General features: G+C 37.3%; 1 protein-coding gene across 1 annotated transcript in view; it reads right to left on the bottom strand.

Moving 5' to 3' along the window:
- TMPRSS15 (transmembrane serine protease 15) overlaps nt 1–25,925 on the bottom strand; it is a 186,809-nt gene that overhangs the window by 1,087 nt on the left and 159,797 nt on the right. Inside the window, exons 22-24 of the mRNA XM_075542932.1 lie at nt 11,894–12,075; nt 10,110–10,205; nt 5,115–5,254 (exon numbers count right to left, since the gene is read on the bottom strand). Of these exons, the coding sequence (XP_075399047.1) occupies nt 5,115–5,254; nt 10,110–10,205; nt 11,894–12,075 (418 nt within the window). The remainder of the gene's footprint in view (nt 1–5,114; nt 5,255–10,109; nt 10,206–11,893; nt 12,076–25,925) is intronic.

Here is a 25,925-nt window from a genome sequence, read left to right as displayed (position 1 = left end):
AGTGGCAGTGGGTTTTTCGCTTTGTTTTGTTCATGATGCGGACATCTCCAGTGCTAGAAGCACGTGCATTTTCAGAGATTTCAATCAATGAAGAAATATATTTACTTTTGGAAGTGTTAATTACAGTAGATATAGATAGCACTCTTAAAGGGTTAAACTACATGTGTTTTACTTGCACATGTTACATCTTGCATAATACCAATAAACCTGCAAGGTATTATTATTTAATGATATGCAATTGACAAATATTTACTCATATTGTGCATTTTAAAAGCAGTCTATTGCTTTTTGCATATATGAGGTATTTAAAGACTGCTTTTAGCTTGTTGTGAGGGCCATGAGGTTCTGATGATCTGCTATAGCAATGTAAGAGCGATGGAAATGCCCAAGAAACAGAGGTCTGTTCTTTGACACAAGGAGTGACCGTGAGTCCAAATTGAATATTTCACCCAGACTTCATTGTTTTGTGGGTTTGCTATATTTTAGGGGGAATATATATGAAAGGATCTCTCTTTCTCTCTCTCTCTCTCTCTCTCTCTCTCTCTCTCTCTCTCTCTCTCTCTCTCTCTCTCTCTCTGTCTGTCTCTCCTGCATTGATAGGTGGCTAAATAATGTGAACAAGCATCTATTCTAGATGGAACCAGTGTATGTTAGCTATTCCATGATCTGTGTTATTTTTGCTGTCATTAGAGGCCATTGAATCAGTCCAGTCACAGGGATCCTGTGTGAGGCCAAAAGAAACACTGCAGGGTGCTGAGCCATCCTCACGACTAGTGTGATGTCTGAGCCATTGTGGTAGCCATCCTGGCAATCCATCTTGTTAAAAGTGTTTCTAGTTTCACCTATCCTTTGTTTTATCATGTATGATGTCTACCGCAAGGAAAGGCACCTCCTAAAATCTGTCCACAATACAGGCATCCCCCAGGTTCTGACAGTTGATTTATGAACCACTGCGACTTGCACTTTAATATTATGCTGTCACTTGAAATGATTGAACCAACTCATACTAGCAATAAATTCTTCATCACAATCACCTTCACGTGTACCATGTGCAGATTTTAAATCATTGAAAAGGCTTAGGGCTTTTTCTTGTACTAAAATAAAGCTAAATAAGAGCCATATGAGCCCAGTCTAACTCGTTTACAAACTCTTAAAAAAAAGGAGTGAATCACATTCAATATTTAAAGATTGCTTATACATAAGATAGTCTTATAAACCTTCCTTTTAAAGAGCATTCTGACTATATTTCTTATAATATAGATTTTTTCATTCTTTTAGTGGAGTATGGCATGTTTGAATGTTGGATTTGACCAAGATAACCCCCGACCCCGCCAACCCACACCCCATCCCACCCCAAAACAAAACAACAGTTGCCTTCCAGTTGACTCCCACTCAGGACTATCCCAGGAATGTCAGAACAGGTCTGGGCTCCCAAAGGGTTTTGGAGGCCAATTTCTCAAATGTCCATTGGCAGAGTTTCTCCTGAGCCAACTTTGGGTGTATTTGAACTTCCAACCTCTCAGTCAGCACATTAATAGTTTGTACCACCCAAGGACTTCTAGTCCACATGAACATTGTGAAATAGAATTTTAAATTGTATGAATACTTACAGGCTCAAATGCTACAGGTGACTGAGAAGTTCTTTAAAAGAGCCTTAATTTTTATGGCTGTGGGTTTCTGTTTAGTTGGTTCTGAGTCATGGCCGTCTTTCTTTTTATAACATTTTATTAAGGGCTCATACAACTCTTATCACAATCCATACATACATCAACTGTGTAAAGCACATCTGTACATTCATTGCCCTCATCATTTTGAAAGCATTTACTCTCCATTTTAGCCCTTGGCATCAAGTCCTCTTTTTTCCCCTCCCTCCCCATTCCCCCCACCCTCATGAGCCCTTGATAATTAATAGATTATTATTTTGTCAGATCTTGCCCTATCCGGCATCTCCCTTCACCCCCTTCTCTATTGTCCGTCCCCCAGGAAGGAGGCCACATATAGATCCTTGTAATCGGTTCCCCCTTTCCAACCCACTCTCCCTCTATCCTCCCAGTATCGCCCCTCACACCCCTGGTCTTGAATGAATCATCTGCCCTGGATTCCCTGTGCCCCAGCTCCTATCTGCACCAGTGTACATCCTCTGCTTTATCCAGACTTGCAAGGTAGAATTCGGATCATGATAGTTGGGAGGGAGGAAGCATTTAGTAACTGGAGGAAAGCTGTATTTTTCATCAGTGCTACATTGCACCCTGACTGACTCATCTCCTCCCCTAGACCCCTCTGCAAGGGGATCTACAGTGGCCGACAAATGGGCCTTGGGTCTCCACTCTGCACTTCCCCCTTCATTTACTATGGTAAGATTTTTTTGTTCTGATGATGGCTTATACCTGATCCCTTCGACACCTCGTGATCGCACAGACTGGTGTTATGAATGGTGAAATGAAATGTTGTCCAATGTCGGCCACCTCCATGATCATTTGCATGTTAGTGTTCAAAGGAATCACTAGTTTTCTTTGTATTTTCTAACGTGTTTAAAATGTTTTATGTACAATAAGAATCCAATACTGATTGCATTAACAGAAATTAAATTACCCAGGACATTGGGTCAGTTGTAGTTTCTCTAAAGAGCCTGCTATAGGCCAAGTGCCTTGCTCCTAGGTGATCCAGCTAGTGGGGACCCTGATCAATCATTTCCCACCACCAGATAAATTGTGAAACTCCTCACTTCCTCAGTCTTTTTGATTGATCAATTTATTTCCTTTTCCTGCTATCACAGAGATATGTAAGGACTTAAAAAAATGTCTATGCCAAGACTAGATCATTAACTTTAAATTTATTAATTTATAAAATTCTCATGGCATTTTATATTTCAAAATAATAAGAAACATCACTCCTTCTTCTACTGAGTATATGAAGGAAATGACTAACAATTTAATGTTAAAAAGTGGTTGTCAATTTTAGTGTGCATCAGAAGCACCTAGACAGTGTCCAATGTGTCTGATTCAGTTGGTTTAAGGGTTTGCATTTGTATCATGTTCCCAGGGAATGGTGATCTGATAGAGGATGCTTGTAGGTGTTGCCGTTTGAGAATCAATGGCAGAATGGCTTAGTGTTTAACTAATGACTCTTATTTCATTAATACAGCTGCTTCTATAAGACAGCCCTAAGGCCTAACAAAAAATCGTGTGGATATCTAGGATCCTGATTACTCAATTGTGATAAAAAATATTACAGAGGTATAGTCTTGTTTAGGGAATTTCTTGCTTAACAGTCCTATTTCCTGCCCAGTGTGTGACATATCTATCACTCATTTCCATTAAGTGCAATTGAAGCTGCACAGCTGATTTCCCTCTTGTGCAATAATTCTCTGCATCCTTTTCTGCGTGGCAATATCTTTTACCTTGATCACACGTTTCTTTTTAAAAGAAAAGTATAAGAACTAGAGAAAATTTTAAGAAAAAAAATCCTTTAGGTCTTCAATTTGCAAGCATTCACCAAAGCATAATAAATGTAAAACAAAGTTGTAAGTATGCAAGGCTTGAGGCTTTAGTGAAAACATGCAGATTTTTCTGTGTACACATTTTTTAAAAATGTCTTGTGTCAAGTTAAATTATTATGACATGAATAGGTTAATACATGTTAATATATATAATTAACTTGTTTATACTGAAATAAAAATGAAACCATTTTCACATGGTGGAAAGCGCTACTTGCACATTGGTAAATTATTCATTTATTCACTGATGCTTTCAGGTTTAATTGAATCCAGTCGACTTTAATGCATTAATATTTTATTAATTTCATAATACTGAAAATATGCCAGGAAATTTATTTACTAAGTTATTTAATGGAAACTGGTAATATTTTTGAATGCTTTTATTGATTGGCCCAGGGATTATGCATCATACCTTTCAGACATCACGTAATTTAAACTTCCCTGTAAAACCCAAGTCACTTGTCCAAAAATCCCAAAACCAACTCACTGCCACTGAGTCAATTCCGACTCAGAGCGACCCTACAGTATATGGTAGAACTGGATTTTTGGAGTTCCAAGACTGTGACTCTTTAGGGGAGGAGAAAGCACCATCTTTCTCCTGGGAGGTGGCTGGTGGCTTTGAACTGACAACCTTTTGTTAGCAGCCTAACTGGTAACCACTATGCAACCAGGGCTCCTCCCTAATACTAGGTGTAAAAACCAGGCCAAGCATGAATGGTTGAAACACAGAGCGTATGCCTTTCATAACTGCTCCACACTGTGCCATGGCTCAGAGATGATGCAAAATGTTAACAGAATTTGCTTCATATTTTGGAGTTCAAGGAGTTAATGGACGCCTAAATTATTTCCAGAGAGTAAGATATTTTCATCTTAAATGATGGTAGCTTTTGAGTAAGACTTATCTCTGAAGGTCATATAGGTCAAATATCATCAACACAAAATTTATTGTAATGTTGACTTGATCACTGCAGTGAGTTCATGTTATTTCACCTTTGACATGTTTACTAAAGGATTTCTGGAGCTAGGTTTATGCTTGGCTATTTTGTAAGCTCTTCTTTCCCTCCCTGGCAAGTGGCTCATTGAGAACTGACTCTATTCAGGTTGTTTTCAACAAGAAATTCTTTCAGGTCAATGACCACAAAACAAGGGTTGAAAATTAGAGACTCAAGAGCCAAAGTGGCAGACAGATCTATTTTTAAAATCAATTAATTTTTTAATGAATGTTTGAAATGATTTGCAAATAATTCTTCCAGATAAGGTGCACAAATCTGGACTAATCCAAGAGCCACCATTCTCTGGTTTACCTACCTTCCTCATTCATTCATGTTTACACTAAATGCGTAGTTGCTAAGAACAGCTGATTTTAAACCGTTACTCTTAATTGCTCCTTTTGTTCCTAATGCTCATATCCACTCAGGAAAACTAAGCAAATTGGTCATAAATAAAAGAAAGTCGCAGTTGGCAAATTTTCTTTCCCCCTCTAGAATACATGTTTAAAATAATAGGTTAAGCTTATGTGACCTTACTGAGTTATTTGCTTCCAAATTATTGTTCAGTAATGAAATCTTATATAACAATATGTTCTGAAAATGTAATGTGAGCAGTTTTATTTATTTACCTGACAGGAATCGATTCCGCCTTCGTCATAGCCTGCACATACCATATTTCCTGTAATGTTATAGCCTGTCATTTGCTGCTGGCATCTGTCATTTGATAGAAGAGGAACAACAGCTTCTTGCAGTATGTCTGCCGCAGGACCTGTTCAAAACATATAATGCCAGTCAGCACGATCAACCTGGATCATGAATGAACCATCATCAGTCTTATTTGTTCCAACATTTCACTCTCGTTATCAAGTACTGTGTGTCTGTATAATGGAACTAAATGCTAAACTTTCTACTTTAAAGCACATAATAAAGCCCGTTTGTAGATTTGTTGCCAAATGGATACTACTTTCTTCCCAAGGGGCTACCAGGAATGGAAGATAAGATGAGATGATCTTCAGGTATTTTCAGTAAATTTAGACAGTTAGTGGGTTGCGCATGGAGGGATGGGGTGGGGGGACAACACAAAGAGTTTAATTCATGGAAATTAGCAGTGGCTCAGAAATCCATAAGGGCTTTTCATCTGCCACCTGAGGCGGTGCTCTCGTCTATTGGCATTCAGCTCCTTTGTGGTGCCGTGTAAGTGGCAGGTGCACGCGGAATAGACGACAAAGCCCAGATGAACTGTGCCCTGGTCTAAAGGCAATCAGCTTGTCATCCACATCTGCGGGAAGGAGAAGGGAGGCTTTTGTATAACAGAGCATACTTCCATGCTGTTTATAAAATTACTCATTCACCAAAAGTGGGAGTCTCTTTTCTAAAATACTAATCCCAAGAGAGATGTAAAAGAAGTAAGTACCTATTGCCTGGAAAAAAGTAAAGCACTTTGCAATAATTAGCACCTCGATTTGGTTCCTCAGTAGAGGCAGAGAGTTGAGGAGATGGTAGTTCATCTGACGGCCGATGTTGTTGTGAAAATGCATCAGACTTTATTTCCAATTAAGTGGAATTCATGCACTACAAGAACTAAGGAATCAAGTGTGTGTGTGTGTGTGCGTGTGTGATATGCTCATGTACACACAACTGAGGTGCAAAACAGTCTGCTTGCAACTCCCTGCTTTTCAACGGGTCTTCATAATGCTCGGGGAAAAAGGAATGGAAAGATAATGGAACTTCACACAGAGTTTTTGGAGCACTCACTGATTTGTCGGGGTTTGTCAGTTTACAGAAGGTACATGCGGTGACCATTGCCCGTGTCAAGGAACCAGCATGACACTGAATACAAGTTGGGCGGATATGTGCCCAAATGGCTCTTGCCAGCTGATGCCAACAGCTGCACAGGACTGACTGACTTCCATAGTTTAACAATGAACAAGTTATAAGCTAAGAAGGGGAAATAAAGGCTGAAATGAATAGGGTAAGTCAGCCTCTCACTACTGTCATAGAAGGTATTACAAATGGGATGATTAATATGTTTTACAATAATAAAACTCTCTGCCATTTTTGCTGATTGTTAATGAAAACTAGGTTACAAAGATCCTAAAACTCTTCTGTAGAGGAATTCTTGAGCACGTCCCTTATATTTAAAATTTAGTTCTCACAATGCATTGCAAGTAGGTTATTTTAGAATAGAAACATACGTGCAAAACAACTTCAGTCAAGTTTTATGCTTTGATTGCTTTAATTTAACTAACTAATATCACCAAAGGAGCAGAAGTAATTCCGTGGTAGAATTGTTGGTTTTGATCTGGGAGATATAGATTTGAACTCCTGGCCAGTGCACTTCCAATACAAGCACCACTTGTCTGTCAAGGGAAGCTCTGAGTCACAACAATCTCATTTGGTTTTGATGGGTTCCTTACAAGTCAGGACCTGCTAGGATAGCAGCTATTAATGACAACACTATAATAACCATTCCATCTCCTCCTGGCCAGCAATCAACTGAGGGTTTTCTTAGATAATTATTTAGTGTAGCATATTCAAAGGAGGGGAAGTGGACTTTTAATATATTAAACAGACAGAACTCATATGAGCAAGTTAATAAAATTCGCTAAAATCCCCATCATCCATGAAGAATTTTAAACATGATCTGGTACTCTATTCATAAATGAAATTGGCCTCAGATGCAATGGTTGCTTCCTGGAACCCTGCAGCCCTGAGAGATGTTTTACATTCAATTGAATACATACCTTCGGTAACAATGAACACAAGTAAGGCAAACTTACTCAGTTGTAAGATAAGAAAACAAACAAGCAAAAAAATCCAATTAGTATGAATCAGTCTTAAATTATATTAGAGGCTACTTTTGTTTTCAAGAGGCTATGCTGTCATACAAGGTATTTTAGTCTAAAACCTGAGCAAGAAAATATAAAAAATTTTTCGCTATAATTTTCAAATTTAATAAATCCCGAAACTTTTCAAACGGAGGAAATAAAAGTATATATGGTATTGAACTTCAAGGCATAGTGGGCAGATCTTTTGCAGTGGTTTTAAAAGTATAATATTACTGCAGTGAAGAACATATGTCAAAATCATCAGGCAAGAGTTTGACTTGGGATTTGTTCCTTCTCTCATGACAAATAAGGATTTTTAGTTGTGAGGGCTTTGTTACTGAATCTGCAGTCCTCCACAGGATGTTGCACAATTTCAATTCAAATATAATTAGGATTTTAAAACACTATGTGTATGGTTTATTGTGAATACAAAGTCCAAGTCTTCCTACCAGACTCGAGTGCCTTTTCTCGTTGCTTCACTATTATTGAATGGCCAATACGCTGTCAGATGGAGTATTCCCTGCTTCGAATTCTTTAGCCAATGAGACATGTAGTTATAATTGCACTGTGAGTAGTACTAGCTTTATTTAACTTGTCTGGTTGTTGTTTTTAATATGTATCTATTATCTGTATGGCACCCCAGGCAGTGCAAATGGTTAAGTGTTTGGTTGCCGACTCAGAGGCCTGCAATTTGAACCAGTGTCAGATTACTCCAAAAACCTAGCTATGTATGGGTTTATTTGTAGTTATTCACTAATCTATAGCAAAAAAAATTCATTCTTTTTACCACATTAAAAATTTTTGTTTCAGTGTATTACTGATAACTGTCTCCCTCTCACAGCGTCTTTCTACAGAGTCAAGGTGTCTTTTCAAATTTATAATCTTGGCAGGGACTGAGTACTCAGTTACCATATTAAGCATGGTTTTACTTGTGTTTATTTAGCAATCTGTGGAAGACAGTGTGAAACTGTCAATCACAGATAATTAAGTAGTTGTGTTAGACAATATGAAACTGTCCACTATAGACTAGTAAGCATAAGTAAACCCATAGTTTCCTTGCTTATTGGGTAATCCACTCCTCTTTTGGACATAACCAGAGGGGCCAGTGAATAAGGGCCTTCAGGTATTCTGACTGTAAAAGGTAAGTCATAGCACAGCATTAGTCTCATGCTTCCTTTGCAGTAAAAGTAAACACTCTATGGAACGGTGGGTAGTTAGAGATCTACTGACATTCAGGTACGGCATTATAGTGTTCCAAACTGCCAGAAGATAGTGAGGATTTTATTGTACAGAGTAATCACAGGGCTATGTGCATGGGATAGATGACCAAAAGTTAAAACAATATTGTTAAATTATAATCTGTGTTAACATTACCATTTCTATTTCTTAGCCGACTGAGCCGTGTTGACGGAAACTTTCTTCATGGATCAAGCCACACAAACACTCTCGATAAATGTATTTTATAAGAAGTAATTCCTAGCACAAGGTAACATCTTGATCCTGTCTCCTTTTGGGCTTTAAACAGTTAAACTTTTATAGGAAGCTGAACTGTATCTGGAGATGCACAGAAGCAGAGATTTTAGGCCAAACTGCAATTTGACTAAAAATGGAGTTTACTTAAGATCTAGTGCAGTCATTGCAGTTCTGCCCACTGCCTTGGCGTTGAGGTTCGCTTATGCAGGTGAGAGTCTCGGGAACTCTAGCGTGGCTGTACTCTGTGTTCCTCGGGTCTGGTGAGTTCGTTTGAAGGCAACTGCGTCTTTTTTCTAATTCCTTGCAGTTCTCTCTTTGGAGAACTTGCTATTAATGCCAGTGAGTCAGGGGTATGTCAACATTTACTCCGATGTGTAAAAGATTTCCTCTGAAGGTTCCCCTTAGGAGATAGAAGAGTGCATGGCAAAGCTAATGTGGACCTGTTCTTACTAAGAGGTTTAACAGAATGTTTACATTAAAACGATTCACTTATACATAAATATAGTTTGTGTAAATGCACTAAGTATGTTGCTTATGTTTTTAATCTTCACTTATGTTCATTTTAATAGATAAACTATTTTAAAGGTATTTATATATCTACTGCTCCATTATCTAGTATCTTGTGATCAACATTTCCTATTTATGACAATAGTATAAAAAACCTATCGGACTATTTTGCACTATTTAGTAATGATGTATGTCTGGCGGTAATGAATGCGCCAGTGCAAGGCAAGATGGTTTGGGCTGTGGGTTAGCCTGGCTGGTCCATGGTTCTCAGTGATTTGGTATGTGGTGATGTGATGTAGCAGTTATGTAAGGATGTGGTTATCCTCCATTTTAACATAATGCCGATTTTTGCATAATAACCTGATGCTTAAGACTTAACTCTGTTGATAAGTGAGGAGTGGATGTGGTATTAATGTTACAGATAGACTTTGTGACATCACTGTACTCCCCTCGAGTAAGGATTATAGTTGTATAGTATACTCTATAACCAGCAACTAGTTGCCACACAGTTAATTCTGTCTCATGGCAACCCTATGTGGTACAGAGTAGAACTGTGCTCCACAGGGGTTTGAAGATTGTGTCCCTGGGAAGGAAGAACAGCAAGCCTTTTGTTTGAGGCACCTCTCAATGGGTTGTCACCTCGGATCTAGTAACTGAGTGCATAGAAATTTTCACCACCCCGGTACTACTCAAACACTATATGTGATATGTAAAAAATAGAAAAACTACAGTAATAAAGAAATATAATAATAGCATGGATTCATTACTAAGTTTTTCACTTTGGGTTTGTGTGTGCGTGTGTGTCCCATCATTTACCTTGATGTACAAGCCTACCCCAACCAGCAATGGAACAATTCATTCCTGGAGGGAAAACTTGGTTTTCTTCTGGTGAACAAATAGGTTGTATGTAATCTGAAAAATAAGGCAAAGACCATAAAACAACATAAACACACATATAAGTATTTCTGACAAGTTTTAAAAATCAATCATTTTAAATGTTTAACAAAAAAAGTAGGCATTTTTATTTTCTTCTTGTCAGAACATGTTTTACACATCAATCTTAGGTGAAATGGCTTTCAGAACAGAACTTATTTGGTTATGCATTAGGTACCACTATTGATCTTTCAGGCGCTTCTATTTACTTCCCTGGAACCCAGGTGGCACAGTAGTTAAAGTGCTCAACTGCTAACCAACGGGTCAATGGTTCAAACCCACACGCAGTCTATGGAAAAAGACATAGTCTATTTCTGTTAAGATTAGTGCCTTAGAAACCTACAAGGCAGTTCTATTCTTTCTTAAAGGGTCAGTACAAGTTAGACGGTGGCAACTGCCCATACCTCTGTGGCAGTTACTTCTGGGTAGTTACTTCCTAAACAGTCCTTGGGTGGCATAAACAGTGAAGTTCAGACACTGACATAGTAACTGAAAGGTAAGTCGATTGAGGCCACCCAGAAGTGCCTACAAAGAAAGGTCAACCTACCTGAAAGATCACAGTCATTAGGAATCTAAATCAAATTGATGGCCAGTGTTTTTGTTGTTGTCATTAATTTATTCTCCTGAATTATCTTTTACAGTGTAAACAATCTCTTTATGGATTAATCATTTATGTTTGATATTTAAATAATCAAGGTTTTTTGTTTGTTTGTTTTAACTGAAAGTAATGCCGATTCTGTGAAAATCTTTGTAAAGGTAATTTTCGGAGTGAGTGAAGGGAAACTTGGGGCAAATACGCTGAAGTTGTTTTGGTTTTCTGCAATTATCACCACATTAAAAAAGCTTTTATGCAATTGTTCCACAGGGCATTTCTGGAAACATTTAAAGTGATCACTGACTTTAAAAACGCTTCTGTAGCAATTTACAGGCTGCCTGATATTTATTAAGCATCCCAACCATGAAAACCCGGGATAAGCTTTAGGGCTGGCACTGAAGGACAGCGCTACGCAACTAACCATAGTAAAAGCCTGCTTTCAGCAAGTGATACCAAGTGATCATTACTACGGTTAGTTGCTTGACGAGCAAACCAAATTCCATGAACGTGGGGAGCACTTTCTCCTAATGGATTGGAAAAGATTTCACAGTAAAATTTGGGTCGAAGAAAAGCTTGCTGGGTAAAATTCATTCACTAGTGCTGCTCCTGCAAGTTAAGCATTTGGAGAAACTCTTCCACCCACTGATCCAATTTCCTTTAAACAATTCACTCCACCGATAACTTATTGCTCACTGTACTGTAAGCACACACGGTTATCTCCTAGCTTATATCTGGCTCTAACCTGGGTGGCAGAAGGACGATCATTCTTTCACTTCAGAAGTAGAGAGATTATGAAGAAGAATATGACCTATTTTCTCTGCGTTTTCCTTTCACGTTTATTGGTGTGGAAGGCGCTGAGTTTTAGTCTACTAGGCTGACTGTAGAAAGTTAGATTGAAGCACCTTGCTGAAGATAATTGAATATGTTTCTCTAAATTAACAAATTTAAAATTAAATTATTTAATAAGAAATTATCCACATGTATGGGTTATTAATGATTATATTGATTATATCCAAATATAATTTTAAGTTTCATTTGAACTGATTAAGCAATGAAAAGGTACTCAGCTTACCTGTGTAATTCACTTTAAATTCCAGGTGCATCATAGCAATGTCATTGTCCTTTCTTCTTTTATCGTAGTGTGGGTTTATGACAATTTGATCAATCTGGCGGGTTACTATTTGAGGAGAAGTCAGATTTGATGCCATATGTAGGCCAAAGACGGCTTTCCAGTTAGAAGTCTGTAAATTTCTCCTGAAAAAGTATAAAGATATTTAAGAAATCCTCTCCATTCAAGTAAAGTAGGTTCCAGAGAGCACCAAGATACATGTTTGAGAAGCATTTTCTTTAGTTTCTTGCTGACTTCTATTTGAAAAATAATATTTAACAGCAATGTATATTGAAGCATTATTCACGAGAGAGCCAGGCTAAACTCAAACAAAAAATATGGCACTGAGATATAATCCATTAATATGACTCTTCTAGACTAAATTCCTTACAAATGCACGACTATTAAGTATTTTATGTCTGGGGCTCACAGCAGTCCTGTAAGACGGAGCAGAACTGCCCCATGGGCTTCCAAGACTATATGTCTTTTCAGGAGTAAAATGCCTCATCTTTCTCCCCCAGAGCAGAGGATGGTTTTAAACTGGTGGCCTTACGGTTCACAACCCAAAGTGTAGCCCACTGCACCACCAGGGATCCTGCTGCATAATTACAGGAGGACACAAATGGTTAGTGCGCGTGATTATGAGCCAGAAAGTGATAGTTTTAGCTCACCTATAAGGTTGCTGTTAGTCAGAATTGACTCTATGACAGTGTGTAAAACGTCGCTTATGGCTTTAATCACATTTGATGGACATTCTCTGTTATAGTATTAAGGTGGAATGTATCTTTTATAACGTATCTTTAAACTCTATTATATTAGAGGATGTGTATTAAATCACCATCCTTTGTTTCCTTGGGGGATATAGTCTGCTAAAATAAAAAACCCACACCACCATCAAACATCAAAGCGATTCATTCATCTGTGTATAAGAACCATTTTGACCAGAAAGAAAAACACCTCAGGATCATTGAAGAGCATGTTGCAGATCTCTGTCTGATGTGGTAGCTGTGGAGACCAGAGGCCCCAGAGACTAGGGAACAGAGACAACTGGATGGAACAATTCTTGTTATGTTCGAGGCCATTGGTGCAACCACGGTGTCAATCTATGTCCTTGAAGGTCATCCTCCATTCTACTTTCCTCACCTGTACCAAGCATGCTGCCCTTCACTAGAGACTGACCTCTCTGAACATATGTCTCAAGTGTATGAAATGAAACCTCACCATCCTCCCTCTAAAGAGAATTCTGGTTGTATTCTGATCCAAATTCCAACATGATTCTTTTGAAAAATGGAAAATTCATGACCAACTTCATATGGAGAGAGAAGAGACCAAAGATAAACAAAGACTTCTCAGACAGAACAAAGCAGGAGGTCCTCCACTACCTGACCTCAACCTAATACACAGCCACCGCAGGCAAGACAGCTTGTTACTGGTACAATGATAGATAAAAAGGCCAGTGGAACCGGACAAAACCCAGAATAAAAGCTTCCATGCACAAGGTGCTTTTCAGAAAAGGGTCAAAAACATGGAATGGAAAAGGTACATGCTCTTCAGTATAGGGTACTGTCATTCCAAGGTGCACATCATCTATCATAACCACACCTGAAAGATTTGATATAGAAACCTCACTAAGAAAACTGGCCTTTACTTCAAGTTACCTGTAGCAGATTTAAAGAACAGACTTACTCCCTTGGAATTAGGGCTGAAACTCCCCAGTGTGAGAAGAAGCAGATGACTGCTATCCCAAGGTTACCGAGTCGGTGATCATTGGACATTTGGGTTGTAACACTTACTTTGAGCGCTTCCAGTGGATGGTGGCCTGAGACTACCATATATTTACTATCTTAATACTCTCCCTGCTTTCTTATGACATGTATTCGCATGGTAGACATGATTCTGCCATTGCGAATGTAGGTTATTGAAAGTTTTGTCTTATCAATGGCCCCCATTGTTTGTGTAAATACTGTCTAATGTCTTAAGAGTTTAATTTGTACAAGTGAACTACTCATGTACTGTGATCTGAAAAGCTGGCCTATACATGTACACTTTCCTTTTCTTACTAATGTTTTAAATTCTACACCATGGACTAAATTAATTATACTACCAATAGAATTACCTTCTGACTCAGGGGAATGAGTTAAAATGTCCTCTATCATAAAATGATAATGATGTTTCTAAAATGAATCGGAGACATATGTAAACCATATATGAAGTTGTGCAAGCAGCACCACAATCAATTTCAGAACATTGTACTCATTGTTGTTAGCTCCCCCTTCTGCCTATTCTTCCCTGCCATGACCCCAGGTGACCATTAATCCAGTTACAGCATGTACAGTTATGAATGGATACTTAGTTTTAGCTCTGAGCTAAGAACAATGATTTCTTATTGTGTGGACCTACTCTATTTTTGCCCTCATGGAAAGATCACTGAAAATATGGGTACTAAAGCAAAGTGTAGGGAGGAAGCCAGGTGGTGGCCAGCTCTCAGAAATAATAGTGTCCGGGGTCTTACAGGCTTTTCTTAAAACATGCAGCCATTTAAGGGCAACATCAACCAAGTCCATGTGGAAGAAGCAGACAGCCGGTGTAATCCACGGGTTGTAAATGAGAAAATCTGATTTAAAAGAGGGGAAACAGTATCAGAGTTTAAATTGTGAATACCCAGTTTGCAGAAGGGTCTGGATGACCGCGGAAGCCCAACGTCCTTTTACAGAGTCCCCGCCTTGTCTAAGGTTCAAGTGACCACCCTCTGGTGACCACCCTCCAGTGATGTGAACAGGCTTGCTGTCAGAGAGCGTTGTGAAGTCTATTAGGGCAGATGTAGTAGGTTAAAAGGTAAAACATTATAATTTGGTCTCCCCTTAACTCATTTAATGCTTTTCAAGTTTTAATACTTGCTGCTTTTTTTAATTAAGGTTTTTCTCTGTTCATTTTTGCCATGTGGTTGGTTTTTAAAATTTGTTTGCTTCCTGTTGGTGTTATGTATGATTTATGTATATGAAATCCAGGAGAGGGAAATACAAAGAAAATAACTGGATTAATATTTACTTTGAAGCATATCAGGGAAGGTGGGAAGAAATTTGAAGATAACAACTATGAGTATGAGGAGAAAACAATATGAGGTTAATTTCGATGATAATTGTACAACTTAATATGATTGAACTAGCAAATTGCATTATATGTAAATTATATGCTAATAAAACTAATAAAAAGAATAGATACCAATAGATATCAGAGGTTAATAGGGGGAGGAAGTGTAGGGGAAGCATTATTTGGGAAGCATTATTTAGGAAGCAATGAATTTTTATTTATAGTGACAGGGAAATTTTCAAAATAAATCTATGTAATAGTTGATTGACATTATTAATTTAGTTACTCAAATAAAAACCACTCACTTCCATTAAGTCAATTGCAGCGGTCTAGTGCGTTATAATTAAGGTGCTAACCACAAATGAGCATTTCAATGCAACCATCTTCTTAGAGGAAGAAAAATAAGGCTTTTTCCTCCAGCAAAACTCAGCAGTCTTGGAAACATGCAGAGGCTATGACCCGCACAGGGTCATTCAATATAATTTTTGCAACACTAGAATATATTCCTTATGATTTAAAGATTTTTTATCACGTTGTTGAGGAAACTTTAATTCAGTACTACCATTTTTCTATCAGTTCTCTGAAACAAACTCTTTTCTCTAATTCCAAATTGTAGTTCTCAACTCTGGATGTATATTAGAATCACCTGAAGTGCTCATAAAATCATATTCCTCCCTGCCTGCTTCTGCTTTGAGGAGCATGGACTAACACATGGGGACATTTTAGAAATAATTTTAAATAATTGAAGCTGTACGTTTTATGGTAATGTTTGGCCACCTTCGGCAACTAGTGCTTTATAGAACACAATATCCGATGAACATTGTCACCTCCAACTGTTTGTTCTGATAGTCAGTAGCGAGTGGAAGTACAGAAGCAATATCACATTTAAGGGGCCACTGGATTCACATAAACTTAAGGTAAGAAGTAAAACAGATCATTATATATATCACCTAATATATGAACTTCATAAAAATTTTTCAGAAATCATGTATTATGAACTCAAATAACTTTCTGTAGACAATGTTGACCATTGATAAGGTTCTGGTGAAAGATAGCCAATGTGTGATTCAATTGGATGATATATCGTAGCTTAAAGGTCTGTAACTGTAGCATGCCATGAAATAAGCTGTATCCACTGAAAAACTACAGTGGCTACACAGTGTAGGAAGTCGAAGAAGACTTTTAACTCCGTCCTCATCAATTGGAAATGCCTGGGTTGCCTTGATATTTTAAATCTTAAGGTGCAAGTCACCTATAAAAGTATTAAAAAAATCATAAAATCATCCCAAATCTGCCAGCATGCCTTTTCATGTATTTATTCATTTATCATCTTGCTTCATTTAATTAAAAGATTCTTTTAGTTAAGGAGCCATCGCCATAAACTTCCAGTATTATGTAAGCAGTCACTGAAAAGTATGCAGCCAGCAAATACCCTCTGTCAAAGCCCTCCATGTTCATGAGAATCAGCGTGGGCTTGAATTTGTCGGAGGTTCAGACTTCAAGAGCACCCACTTAGTTCTTCTGAAAAACAGACATGTTTAGTTACATGCCTGCTCTCTTGAGAGTTCAAACATTAGGGCCAAGTGAGAAAAATGGTGCTGATAATGTTTATAATTAGCTATATGAATAAATATTATGCCACTGTGATATGATTACCTTTGCCCATAGAACAAAAACCTATCATTGAATACTGTCTTAGAACATATTTAATTACCAAAAATGATAAAGTTTCTAAATGTATTCTACATGCTTTTTTCAAAAATAATTATTGGAAATTTGGGGAACTATTTTAAATCAAAAATGTTAAATTAAGGAAACACAGAAATTAATGAAACTCTTAAATTCTTATCTTTTTCTAAATACTATACATATTAGAAAAAAATAAGACAATATATTTGAATTTGTAAAGAGTATGCAGGGGATTCTTAAGAACAATGAATTTTAAAAACCACTAGCTATAACTTCATAATTCTAAGCTGTTTTCTTTCTTTCTTTTTGAAGCTATTAAAATTTTAGAATAAATGCAAAATGGATGCAAAGGGAGAAATAATGACAATATGCTGCGTGCCAGTCTAAGTCGTACTGATGAAATCCACTGTACAAGGTTCTTTGTCTGATATTAAGGCTATACAAGTTCCTGTTTTTAAAATCATTCTATTGGGGCTCTTACAATTCTTATCACAATCCATTGTGTCAAGCACATTTATATATTTGTTGCCATCATCAGTCTCAAACTACAGAGTCATTGTAGGACATAATGACACTGCGGCATCATTATAGGACATAAGAGTGGTCCTTTGGTGTGGATTGTGCTTGTAGTGGAAAATTTAAGTACATAGACGTGGACACTACATATGATGGATCTCTGATAGTGTAGAGGCAATGTGCTACTTAGCAGTCCAAAGCTACCAGCAGGTCTAGTGGAAAAAGACTAGACTGTCTACTCCAGTAAGAGTTACTCTGTAGGAAACCCACAGGGGAAGTTCTACCTTGTGCTTAAAGGATAATTGTGATTTGGTTTGTTTGGATACTAATAAGCATAACTACTAATATGAGAGACCTTGTAGGTAACAGAAAATTTAATAATCAACATTTTTCTCATTATTTTAATGTTTCTAGTAAGTAACTAATACGCAAACTATAAACTGTGAAGAATAAATACTTCAACATACTGTTCTAATTAGATATAACATAACTAAACAAATCTGACACCTTCTTGATGTGTTCTAATATTATTACAGTGTTGCATGAAAAATAGTCTTTTTAATATTCTATTTCTTCAGCACCTGGAAGTGGCATGAGAAGTAGGAGATATCCATTCAACAGGATCTTGTTAGGTACTTTTCCACACCCTTCTCCACACGCCAATGTGTGCCTATGTATTAAAATTTCTACCACAATCACAAAACATATCAAAGGACCACTGTTATGTCCTACGGAGATTTTGGAGCCTAGCTTCAGTGAAAAACAAGTTAAAGGACTGAATTTATAGCCAGTGATTTTTAAAGTTCATGCCTCATAAGCATCACCTGAATGCCCTTTAAAAATTCAGACCCAGTTTCTCCTTCCGGAGGCTGAAGTGGGATCTAGGAACATAAGTACTTTGTAAATACTGTTAGCATAAGGAGCAATTCAACATTTTAGTAGCTTTTTTGTTTCCCTAAAAAGGAGGCATGGGAGAGGAATTATCTCCCCATAAAACTCATGTGCAGTTGCAATCTTTTTTATTTGAGATGTATCCATCCTCCTTGTAGGGTAGATACTGACTTGAATCACTAGCCTCCTTGTCAGAAGAGAAGACACAAAGAGAAATGGAGAAGAGGGCCATGTGAAAACAGCAGCAATGTTGGAATAACATTTAAAAACCAAGGAACCCCAGGATCAATGACAGCCCAAGGAAGCATCCCTCAGGGGCTCTCTCAGAACAACCGGGGCCCTGCTGAAACCTTGATTTTCAACCACTACAGAACAAATTTGTATTGTTTTAAACCATTTAATACCAGGTTATTTGTTATGGAAATTGGAGCAGCCTAATATAGAAACCATCAGAAAAATCAGTTTTGATTTAGAAAGGAGACATACCGTATATACTCAAATATAAGCCAACTTGAGTATAAGCCGAGGTAATTAATTATTACCTGGGAAACCAGAAAACCTGATTGACTTGAGTATAAGCCTAGGGTGGAAGATGCAAAAGCTATTGGTGAGTTTCAATCAAAACAAATGAAAATAAAATTACTAAAAATTGAGACATCAGTGGGGTAATTTATTTAAATATTTGTTTTAAATAAAAAACAAATAAAAGGACAAGTCGTTTAACATTAGTAAAGCAGCACAGTAGGTGGAAAATAGGTTCAACACAAACAATAAGGTATCAACAGTGATACCTTAAGAGTACTATTCCCTGAGCTCAATCAGCAACCAAGCTGAAATGTAAAGAGTTAAAATCCTTCAAAACTGGATTCCTCATCATCATCCGTATCCCAATGCAGAGCTTCAGCTGGTATGAGGTCGTCATAGACGCTATCCTCATTAGGTTACCACTGACCCGTGTATAAGCCAAACCCCAGTTTTTCAACACATTTTTTGTGCTGAAAAACTCTGCGTATACACGAGTATGCATGGTATATTTTTAAGACTTTCTTATATAAAAGATTCTTCTTTATAGCAAAGCAGGGAAAATCTGGTAGACAAAAGACAAATAGGATAGTGTGGGGAAAGCTGTTTGTTCCTTAGGCAAATAGAACAGGACCACATTTCATAGCCCAAGGTCATGGAAAAATGTTGACAGCTCATCCTGAGGAGCTGATTGAAGCAGCTGCTTGTCCATTTCTCCACCTGAGATAAAACAGATGCTTTGCCTCCTATTATCTGGCAAAAAATAAAAATGTAGAAGCAGCTACTTGAAAACTTACCCGTTTTTTTTTCTTTTTTCCAAAGCCTCGTCCTCTCCTCTGTCTTTGAATAGCCCGCATTAATGAGCTAATACCTCTTTGTATGCCTCAAGAATTGCAAACTTCCCTTCAAGTAATCTTGGCACACGCATGCTGTTACGTGACCTTAGCCTATATAAGCCAACGAAGAAACTTACCTTTTCCTCTAGTTCCTAAAGGCATTCTCTCCTCCCAATCCCCACTCTCAGGATCCCAATTCTACTTTACAAGTTTGCCTGGACCAGAGGATGTGCACTGGTACAGATAGCAACTGGGAGCACAGAGAATCCAGGACAGATGATCCCTTCAGGACCAGTGGGAAGAGTGGCGATACCGGGAGGGTAGAGGGAGATTAGGGTGGAGAGGAAGGACTTATTACAAGGATCTACATATAACCTCCTCCCTGGGGGGTGGACAACAGAAAGGTGGGTGAAGGAAAATATTGGACAGTATAATATAAGACAAAATAATACTAATTTATTAATTATCAAGGGTTCATGAGGGACAGGGAGTGGGGAGGGAGGGGAAAAAAGGAGGAGCTGATACCAAGGGCTCAAGTAAAGGTAAGTGTTTTGAGAATGATCATGGCAACAAATGTACAGATGTGCTTGACACATGGATGGATGTATGGATTGTGATGAGTTGTACAAACGCCCAATAAAATGATAAATAAACAAACAAGCAAACAAATAAATAAAGGAACAGGCAAGGTCCAATTAAACAGAGGATGAAGATGACAGAAATGGGGCACCATCAGGTAAAATCAGCATAAATCGAGTAGATCAACCAAGCTACCCCTATTCTGTTGCTTTGCACTTACTTTTCATCTACTTCTCCATTCATTTTATACCTTATTTTATCCAAATATTTTGACTTGAAATACAAGCTATATATTAATAATCCCAAATTGGCATTTTATTCATTCATATCTCTGAACTCAAGAATTATATTCTCACATGTCAACTAGCCATTACCCAAAATTAGGTCCCCCACATTTATTTGGTATACTACCATCTTTACAGGAAAAAAAAATTACTCAGCACTCCCAGCCCACCCCACTCTCTCAACCCTTGGCAATTAAACACTTGTGTACTATCGCCCATAAACCAGGATAAAGCATAGGTGTTTGCTTTTCCAGGACCCTTGGGTGCTTCCAGCAACCCCTCCAGGTGATGATATTGCTCAGTTTGGGAAATACTGCTTTAGAGGTCTAAGAGGAAGTTACTCATTTAATGTACATATAAAAATAAGAATTCTTATTACCCTTTCAGTTTGCTTTCTAAGCTCAGTAAATGGTACGAATACTCACACTGCTGCCCAAATGCAAACCATTAATTCTTCTCGTTCTACTCTCCTCATTTGTATTCTATTAGGAAATTCAGATGGTTTCAATCATCAGAATTTACTACTGCGATCCAGCTACTTGTCTTGTTTTCTCAAACACAGTCCTAGGGCCACCACTCTTTCCTCCTGATTGTTCTTCTAGTTCATCTTTATTCCCCTTCAATAACTCTCACTAGAAGTTTCATTAGACTATGTAACTCCTCTGTCCTCCACATTGACTCTCACCTCAAATGGTTAATGCACTTACTGTTCAACAAAAGGTCACAGGTTGGGGTCCACCCAGAGGCACTATGAAAGAAAGCCTGGTGCTCTACTTCTAAAAATCAGCCATTGAAAATCTTATGAAGTCCAGTTGTACTCTGACACAGAGAAGTTTCATGAGTCAGAGTGGACTAGACAGACACTGGTTTACTGTGACTGAACCACAGCCTGTGATCTACCTCATATCCCATTTCCAGCCACGTTCCTACATCTCTATCAATCATCAGCTGAAACTTGGCATACCTGAGGAGAGGGCTAACAACAACAACAACAACAGAATTAACATCATTAATCTAATCTTGAAATATCTACAAGTCTAAGGAAATAGCATCCCTCATTTTGGCATGCAAATATTGCTAAAATCTTGAAAAAGTAGGATGGTATTTCTACAACTTGAAGAAGATAATATATTAACTATTAGCTTACCTTACAAAAGGCTAGATAATTAGAGAAGTTAACTGAACCCACAATTCAAATAGGTGTGCAATAAATAATGTGTTTGAGAAGGTTACATGATCTTTTACAGTATTGAAAGCATTAAAAATAATTCAAACATTGAATTGCAATTTCAGTATTAATTCAGAAGTGTTATTTTATAACTAATTCTCATCTGTTTAAAAAGTTGGTATTCACCCCACTCCATCAAGCCCATCACCAGGCAACTGAACAGTTAGTTGCCTTCCATTCGTTCCCCCAGGAGAGTTGCACTTCCAATCTATCAGAAGGGCGCACTGAGGACATTTTAAATAGGCTGCAAAGATCAATGAAAACTATCACATAGAAGGTAAACAGTTATAACTGGAAGGTGTCCAAGAGCCTCTTGGGAAAGAATTGGAAGGTATCCTTTAAAACAGCTCTTTAATAAAGTTGTTTCAAAGCTGAAATATACAGTTGGTATTCATAGTTTTATTAGTATATAACTTAACATATTTAGCACCAAATAAAGTATAATGGTCATGTGTGGTTTGTTTGCTTGTTTTTACATACCTCCAGACACCTCATTTAAGAGATCCTCTATTTAAAGGAACTGTTGCAATAAGAAGTGAAGGAAACCATGTGCTATACTTGGGAAGCTCTAAAGAACTAAATGTGAAAATGGAATAGTGACAAAAAGTCTTTCTTATGGCTAAACACATGATTGATATTTTTCTATTGAACGTTATGATCCAAACTGCAGATGTCCGGTTAAATGAATAAATGGTGGTAGCTTTTGGAATCAGGGATGGTGATTGATGGGCAAGATCACAAGGAGACTTCTTATTAAGATGGAGATGTTTTACATCTTAGTAGAAGTATATGCAAGGAGGTGATGGGTATTTTCTGACAATGTGTAAATTGTACCTCAAGGGGAAAATATAATGGGAAACAAATTATGGTGGGTAATTTGCATAACACTGTAAAGCAATTATTCTCAAATCACATTTTTATGGTATACTGTGGGTACTAGGAACATGCATAAGAATACCTGGTGGCACAGTGGTTAAAGTGCTCAGCTGTTAACTGAAAAGTCTGTGACTCAAACCCAGCATTCCTCCCATGAGAGAAAGATGCAGCAGTCTGCTTCCACGAATACTTTAGCTTTGGGAGCCCCATAGGCGAGTTCTACTCATCCAATAGGGTCACGGTGAATGACCAGAAAAGGTTAAAATATTTCCATTGCTGAGCAGTTTGAGCTTGAAGAAAAAAATTTCTATTGAGAGGACCAAGGACTGAGAACACACTAATGATAAAAATGAGCATACAAAGTCTTATCAATTTATTTTTTTACCTCATAAGGAACTAAGATCAACTATATGGAACATGAGCTCCTTACAGAAAAGTTGACTCAATATCTATGCTATAGAAAGTGTAAGATGAACCTAAAAAACTGGACCATTTTCCCCACTCCTTACAGAAAGTAAAGAAGTACTTAAAGAATTTAAGGTGCAGGGATTTATAGGCTCATCATTTGAAATATATGTTTTTTTTCCAACACAGAAAAACTGAGCCAGTCTATAACAGAAAATCTAGTGAATAAAATAGCTTATTGAGCAAAATAAAAATCTGTGAGTTTATATTGGTATAAATATCAATGAATACTTAAATAAATTGGTGAAAGGGGTAAAATTTCTTGCCACATTATTTTATAAAGTTGAACTAATAAGGGAAGAATCAAGAAGTTATAAACTATTAATAAATACTAAAATTAATAGTTCAAAGTTTGATGGAGAATAGGGTATTTACGTTGTCTTGATGGGGCTCCCCACAAAATGCTTAATTCAGTTTAGACTCCACAGTAAATATTCAGTAGGAAGATTGATATAAATAACCTTAATCAAAAATTAGACAAATAAGTCTCATACAGCTCCTGGTATATTGAACTGAGGAGAAGTATTACTTCCAGGTTAGTCCTGGCCAGAATCATGAATCTAAAACAAAAGTCACCTTAGATAAATTCAAATAGAGAGACAATTTAAAGATGTTCTGGCTTGTCTTCTTCAAAATACTAAAGCCAAATGTGATAGAAGTCTAGAGGGACTACTAAGATGAGCACAAAATAATCTCTAACTGTAATTCATTAGGTTTTCTGTGGGAACCAAGCAAACAAATATGCCAAGATCATATTTGAGACAGCTGAAAAATGAGTAGATAACATGTATTAGATAATAGTTAGTTAACTACATGATTTAAAAATTAACTATTTTTAAATTTCTACAATTTGACATGAATATATAAAAATTATCCTGGTTTCAAAAAAATACATGAAGATATATATAAAGGAACACAATATCTAACACATGAACAAATTGGGAAAAGTATGCCTCCAGATTTGGAGAGAGATCATTCTTAAGCATAGAGTGTAAAATGCAAAAAAAAAAATGTAAATGGTGAGTCTGGGGGGAGGTATAGAGTTCATTGACACTTTTTCATTTTTTTCTGCCTTTTGAACATTTTATAAATACAAAAAGCATAGGAGGGAAATGAATTGATTCTTGATGTATAATACTTAGTCTCACCTTTCCTGGAATCTTTCTGTGAAGGTTCATCAGCAAATTAAAAAAAAATTATTGCAGTTTTATAATTTGAACTGTTCAAAAGCACTCTACCATCTTAATTTTTGTCTTTCCAGTTATCCTAAGATGTAGACTTCTTAATGATCATCGTACAGATGAAGAGACAAAAGTCCAGGTCTTTAAATCATTTGTCTGTGACTACACATAGGACACCAATATGTTCTTAATAGTTGTTAATTGCCATTGAGTTGGTCCCAACTAGTGGCGACATTATATGTGAGAATGTTGCCTGGTCCTGTGCCATCTTCATGACCATTGCTAGGTTTGAGTCAGTTATTTCAGCTGCATTGACTGTCCATCTCTTGGACCTTCCACTTTACCGATAAAATGATGTTTTCTTCTCTGATGATGTGTCCCAAGTAGACAAACTAAAGCCTCATCATCCTATTTCTAAGAAATATTTTGGCTATTGGGATGGAGTGAAAATTCTTAATGTGGTTCTTCCACCCATTTCTCTTCATCATTTGTCTGTCAGTTCGTCGTACTGTGGTGGCTTGTGTGTTGGTGTGATGCTGAAAGCTATGTCGCTAGTGTTTCAAATCCACGCTGGGTCACCCAAGTTAACAGGCTTCAGCAGAGCTTTCAGACTTAACCGAGACTATTAAGGAGGAATAGGCTGTGCGCTTTAGAGAAATAAGCCACCCCAAACCTTATGAATATAAAAAACATTGTTAGATATTGAAAATATCATGAAGAGCAGCCAAACAGAGTCAGATATAATTCTAATAGATGAGTCCTTGAGGTCCAAAGCACTGAAACTATGACTGAGGACAAGCTGCTTTCTCAAATTGGAGAAGACAACAATGACATGATGAGAGCTATCACCAGGACTTCCATTTGCTGGTGGGGCGTGGCTCAAAGTAAAAAGAACAATCTGCAAAGATCTATTCATAATTTGAACTTGGAATGTACAAAGTATAAAGCTTGGAAAATTGGAAGTCATCAAAATTGCAGTGGAGTGCCTAAAGATCTATATCCTTGGTATTATTGAGCTAAAGTGGCATTTTCCATTTAAAATCAGATGATTATATGGTTTTCTATACCAGCAAAAAACAAATTCAAGAGGAATGGTGTCACATTCATCATCAAAAGGGACATTTGGAGATCAAAGGTCGAAACTGTCTTTCATAGGAAAGGAGCTACCCCCCATAGAAGGAAATTTAGTCCTTAAAACTATTATTTGAATTTATGCACCAACTACTAAACCTAGTGATGTAGAAACTGAAGAATTTTACAAATGTCTTCAGTCTGAAATTGACTAAACATGCAATTAGGATGCATTGATAATTAATGATAATTTGAAGGCAGAAGTTGGAAATAAAGAACCGTAATTGGAAAATATGGCCTTGGCGATAGAAGCTAGAGAATGCATGATGGAATTTTGCAAAACCAGTGATTTCTTCATCACAAGACTTTCTTTCAACAATGCAAGAGGTGAATATATGTGATATAAGTGTTCCTATGCAGATGGAATACACAGAAATGAAATTGCCCATATCTGTGGGAAGACATGATGGAAACTCAACATAGGCAGTTAAAATGAGGTCAAGGGTTGTCTGTGGAACAGACCAATTTCTCATACAGAAATTCAGGTGAAATTGAAGAACCTGGAAACAAGTCCATGAGAACCAACCTATGACCTTGAGTCTATCTCACCTGAATGTCAGAAAAGCTGAAGAACAGATTTACAGCATTGTACACTAATGACAGAACACCTGATGAACTGCGGGACGTTATCAAGAAGAGGACAGAAGGTCATTACAAGACAGTGAAGAAAGGATCAAAGTAGATGTCAGAAGAGACTCTGAAACATGT

Source organism: Tenrec ecaudatus, chromosome 2, assembly GCF_050624435.1.
Source record: "Tenrec ecaudatus isolate mTenEca1 chromosome 2, mTenEca1.hap1, whole genome shotgun sequence".
Classification (NCBI taxonomy): Eukaryota; Metazoa; Chordata; class Mammalia; order Afrosoricida; family Tenrecidae; genus Tenrec; species Tenrec ecaudatus.
This window is presented reverse-complemented; position numbering and strand designations above follow the sequence as displayed.